We start from the raw sequence: 5,143 nt of genomic DNA, 5'->3' as shown, positions 1-5,143 counted from the left end.
TTTTTTGTTTGTTTATTTTATTTTCACTTACTGAATACGGGACAGACTTGACTGGGGGAAAGAAAGAGGGAAAGAAAAACAGCTGAGAAGAGGGATGGGGGAGAAGGGCAAAAGACAAAAACCAACAGAACGGGCAGAGAAAAAAAAATGCATATATCGATCACCTGGATCACCTGCTGAGAAAGAAAAAAGAAAACAAGCAGAAGAGAACAAGAGTAATAGAATAAACAACATCACAATGATATATGGGAATATGACAGTAAATACTAAATATTAAACATTATTGTGCAGCACATAAGATCAACAGAACACAGTGTGGTTTGAGGTAGGAGCCAAAAAGGGTGTAGTTTGTGGGTGTGATCACCCGTGTGTACACCTGTGAGCATGGACGCGCTTGTTTTTTGTTTTTTAAAAGGTTCCTTCATGTAATAATCTGCTCGAAGGTGTGGGGGGGCCACAGCCCCGTCCTCCAGGGCGTGAAGCAGGTGTGGAGGAGATCAAAACTCCAGACATCCAGAGGCCCCCAGAACACAAGAGACCAAGGAAGACCAACAGAGGGGCAGCCGCGCCACTGTCCCAGTAAGAGCTGAGGAGAGTCCCAGATGAGGGCTCACTCAGCAGCCGCGGAGCAGAAGCCAGGGGGAGTTGCAGTGACGCGCCCGTGAGCTCCGCCGGCAGCCAGCTGTGCCAGAGTGACCGAGCCCCAGGCCGAGAGGCCGGGGGCACCCCACCTCCGAAGTGGCCCGAGCGAGCCCCAGGCTCCAGGCCCCGATAAGCGGCCGCCAAGGAGTGAGCCGGTGTGTACCTGGACGCCCATCCCCGGACACAAAGAACCACCAACGCACCGATGTCTGAGGGAGTCCGCCACTGGCAGGGGAAGTGGTGGTAGGGGGAGATAGGCCTCCAAACCTTGGAGGGCCTGAGATGTCCCCAGAGAGGTGGCGTCTGATACCCAACCTGACATATAGACACAGACATACAGGCACACACAGACACAAACATCCATTCCCACCCTCATGCTCTCATATGCACTTACTCCACACTCAACCAACGTGGAGACAGACATAAAGAGACGCTGTACACACGATCACACTCCCCAAGCTTACTCTACAAACCGGGTCTAGGTACCCTTGCCCCTGGAGGGGGGAACTGCACCCAGACCCAGATTGTCTGATTTAAGTCTCAAAGTCACTCTGCTCTATTTTATAAATGCATTTATTTATAAGATTATAATTTATTAATAATTAATTTCTGTTTTGTGTCACAGTAACCATGTCAGGAGCTGACAGCTCTTCGTCTCCTGTGTGGTTGATTGTTGGACTGGTTTGTGGAGTCTCTCTCATTATTATTCTCCTGCTCTTGTTGTGTCGCTGCAGACAGTCCAAGTGTAAGAGCCTCTTTTCTGTTTTTATTATTATTCATATTACATTAGGAATCTTTCAGGGTTACTAAACTAAATGACGACTTTATTGTAGAAATTAAACTCAGTACAAATCCAAATTTAAATAAAAGTTGGAAACCACATTTCTACAATTCTTAGGAAAACAAACTATGAGGAAAGATGTGACAAAGCAAAGGAAAACTGAGGCAGTTTATAAAACACATGATAATGAGATGATGAGTAACAGGTGTTAACTAACTAAAGCCTCTTTTCCATTAGTAATTACTCAGATCGACTGGTTTTCCATCACGCTCAAGTACCACCTAACGTGTGTGTGGTCATCGTCATAGTGACGTGGTCGAGCACCCCATGACTTAATTAGTATTTGTCACAAATGATTCAACAAAGGTGAACATCACGGCGATGATATACCTGTTGCTCGGTCTGTGGCTTTCTATAGACTCGGGGCCACGGTGTTGCTTGTGTAGCCATTTCTGGGTTGCCGGGTTTCAAAAATGGCTTTTTTTTTCATCAACAAGACGCTCTCGTAACTCATCAAGTGATGCCACTGACCAGTCAATCGGTGGCATGTACGCTATTGACGTAACATTTTGGGATCACCTCGGATCACTTGGAACTCCGGCTGAGTAAATACTAAAATAGTACTACTGGATCTGATGGAAAACCCTGAAAACTGTGTTTTAGTTACTAATGGAAAACATGTTAACAGAATGACACAAGATACAGGGGAGAATAAAACAGGAAATGACTGACACTGAGACCTCGAGTAAGTGGTCAGCACTTAAACCGATCTTTATTATCATTATTAATATTGACTCTTCATTCATCTCCATTGACAGGAACATTTCTTAGGTTCAGTTTCATCCAAATAACCAACTGACTACATGCACAAAAGATCAGAAACAAACAGGATTTTACAACCTGATTGTATCTTTAACTCGACTGAAAGAATCCACAAATGTTGTTGTTTCATATCAGAACAACACAAACAGTAACACCATGATGGGTTCATGCTCTGAAAATATCTGATAGTCCTGTTGTTGATTTAAACACAACTAATGAAACTCTGTAAAAGGTTTTTCTGTTTTTTCATTTATCTTTGAAAAATCTGTCATGTTGGTTTTCATGTGTGAGCCACTGAAACACTGGTGCAGTACATCATGTGAAAAGCACAGAGCAGCTAGAGATGAAACAGCCTTTTCATTTAAGGAAACTGGCACCATGTCATTGGTTTACAATTGTGTAACTAAAATATGAACATTTCAGGTGCAGATAAACCTCCAGATGTCATTTACTCTAATATTGAACTGGAAAACTTTGGAAATAAGTGTGAGTACACAAAACATACAATGTAGAAGAAAAGCCTGGAAAGTTTTTGAAATGTTTAAAAATGTATTAATTAAATTTCTTTGTGGATTCAATCATCTTAACAGGGAAGCATCACAAACCAGAGCAGAGTGCTGTTTATGCTAATGTGAAGACAGGAGCTGCAGGTACAGTCACAACAGTCTCATTCAGTGTTTGTACTTGAACGTGTCATCACATCATTATATTGCAGGTAATTATAGGTCAACATGGAGTTTAGTTATTCACTTACTAATCAGTGTTTCAGCTTTACTGAATCACAGCATCCACAGATTCTGACCCAGACCTCAATCACAAAACACACACATGCAAAGCTGAAGTGTCACAGGCAACAAATGATTTTTACTTAGATTTCTTTCACTGTAGTTGTAAAAAGTTTAAATTCATGTGTATCCAACATGTTTGTATCATATCTGTGCTGAACAAATGTGTGCTGAGCTCTGACGTCTCTTTTAGAGGACAGTCTGATGTATGCTGAGGTCAAACAGCCCAAAAAAGAAAAAGCCAAGAAAAACAAAGGTGAGCAAAGTCTGCCATCATCTCCACTGAATATTGTTCAACATGTTTATCTGCTCTTAAAATGTAAATCTGTTTATATTAATATTTTTATTTAGGTCTTCATGCGTACTAATTACTTGGTTAATAAAATCTAGTTCTATCTTTGCATTAGTGGACACATCCAGTTTCCTCCTGGTTAATGATATTATTGTTTTCAATGATCTTCTCTTCATTCACAGGAACATCAAGTCCTGCAGCTGATGCAGCAGTTTATTCTGAAGTCACATCAGGAAGCTCTCTCAGTAATTCTGCTGCCATGCAGGCTGATTTATTCTTCACATTATTAAATGTCTTCAGCTCATAATATCTTTACATGTTGGAAATCACTTTGTCTCTTTGTGCTTGTCTTACAGGTCAGTGAGGAGAGCTGTAGCAGCAAAGCCAAGAAGAAGCTTTTTATGAAGCCACTCTTGCTCCTCTGCTGCCCAAATATCAGACATGCTCAGCTTTATGTACAGTTACAATATTACATCATAATATCAGACATATTGCTCTCTTATAGCATAAAACAAATGCAGGTGTATTCGTGCTCTTTATATTCAGTTATTTGTATAAAGATTTTGTAATAAACCTTGAATGTATCTAACATGTTCCAACAGCAGTGAGAACAAAGTGTGAAATATGTGATCTTTAGTATCTGACAGCACAACTTAAAGTCAGTGTTTGCAGTGTTTCACAAGTAAATACTGATATGGGCTCCAACAAATACTTTAACTGTGTTTGTCCAAAGATCTCGTACATTATATAAATAAGAATTATTTCTTATTAAACGTGCATATATGTATATTTTTGTTTCTGATCATTCTGTGCTTTTGTAGTTTGAAGGAGAAATAAAATCTTTTCACATTTGAACATTTTATCTTTGATTTTTGTTTCCTGTATGAGATTATTCACAAAGTAACAAAACAACCACTTAAACAGTTTGTAATGGTGTTGCCATGGAAACCTGAAATAAACAGATGCATTATTTGCAAAGCGGTCACTAACAGTTCAGAGCATGACAGCAGTCTGCATGTATCTGACACAGAGGACTGAAGTAGAACATTTACAGAGAGAAGCTCTCTGTGTGCTGCTGTCACAGGATGCAGTTAAAGGAAAAGATAACTTGTACATGTGATGAATCTCATATGAAAGATGGAGACAGAACATCACAGAGAACTAAAGCTCTGCATCAACCATGGTCAGCATGACTGAAAGAAGTAGAAGGATTAAACCTTCCCATTACGCTCCCTTTTGATCATTAACTGATCGCACAAGAATTTAAAAATATGACACAAACACAAACATTTAGTCACAGTAAGGTGGAGGTACAGGTCAGGCTCCTGCTCAGTCAGGTAAACTAAACCAGCTGGGTTGAGCTAGCTCAGTGTTTTCCCCTGAAGTCAGCATGATGGTGATAAACACTGCTGGTCATATGCTCTAACACCTCAGTATGTGCTGTAGATGGTTTTCTCTCTTCACTAGCAATCATGACCTTGTCCTATAAAGTAGGTGAACAACTATAACTACACTGGTGACTGTTTTTCTTTCTTCTATTTTCTTTTTGTCTGAAAGAGAAAACAAAGAGGTCATCAGTGCAACTCTGAGTATCTGTATTTCTATCCTGTAACTGTCAAGATGCAAGTTATTATACATGTGTATGTAAATGCATCAATAACAGTTACCAGGGTGCCGCCTGGTGGCATTACCTGAATATGCTCTGCATTATTTATCTAATCTATTCTCCACATCAGAAAGCCTAGTTATTCTATTTTCAATTCATTGCTACCCAACACCCCATGCAGGAGACTCTGACAGCACTGAGCAGCTCCTTCAGTG

At 40.4% G+C, this 5,143-nt stretch overlaps 1 protein-coding gene across 1 annotated transcript in view; it reads left to right on the top strand.

Annotated features, from left to right (window-relative positions):
* Nucleotides 1–4,056, top strand: part of LOC146674653 (Fc receptor-like protein 5) — an 18,732-nt gene extending 14,676 nt beyond the window's left edge. Inside the window, exons 8-12 of the mRNA XM_085401106.1 lie at nucleotides 1,290–1,387; nucleotides 2,669–2,731; nucleotides 2,836–2,895; nucleotides 3,224–3,286; nucleotides 3,505–4,056. Coding sequence (XP_085257232.1) covers nucleotides 1,290–1,387; nucleotides 2,669–2,731; nucleotides 2,836–2,895; nucleotides 3,224–3,286; nucleotides 3,505–3,629 — 409 coding nt within the window. The 3' untranslated portion in view covers nucleotides 3,630–4,056. The remainder of the gene's footprint in view (nucleotides 1–1,289; nucleotides 1,388–2,668; nucleotides 2,732–2,835; nucleotides 2,896–3,223; nucleotides 3,287–3,504) is intronic.
* The last annotated feature ends 1,087 nt before the right edge of the window (nucleotides 4,057–5,143 follow it).

This window comes from Rhamphochromis longiceps, linkage group LG3, assembly GCF_057381845.1.
Source record: "Rhamphochromis longiceps isolate RC_006_pf linkage group LG3, R_longiceps_female_GT1.1, whole genome shotgun sequence".
Taxonomy (NCBI): domain Eukaryota; kingdom Metazoa; phylum Chordata; class Actinopteri; order Cichliformes; family Cichlidae; genus Rhamphochromis; species Rhamphochromis longiceps.
Note: the sequence above shows the minus strand (reverse complement) of the source record. Positions and strands in the feature narration are given on the sequence as shown.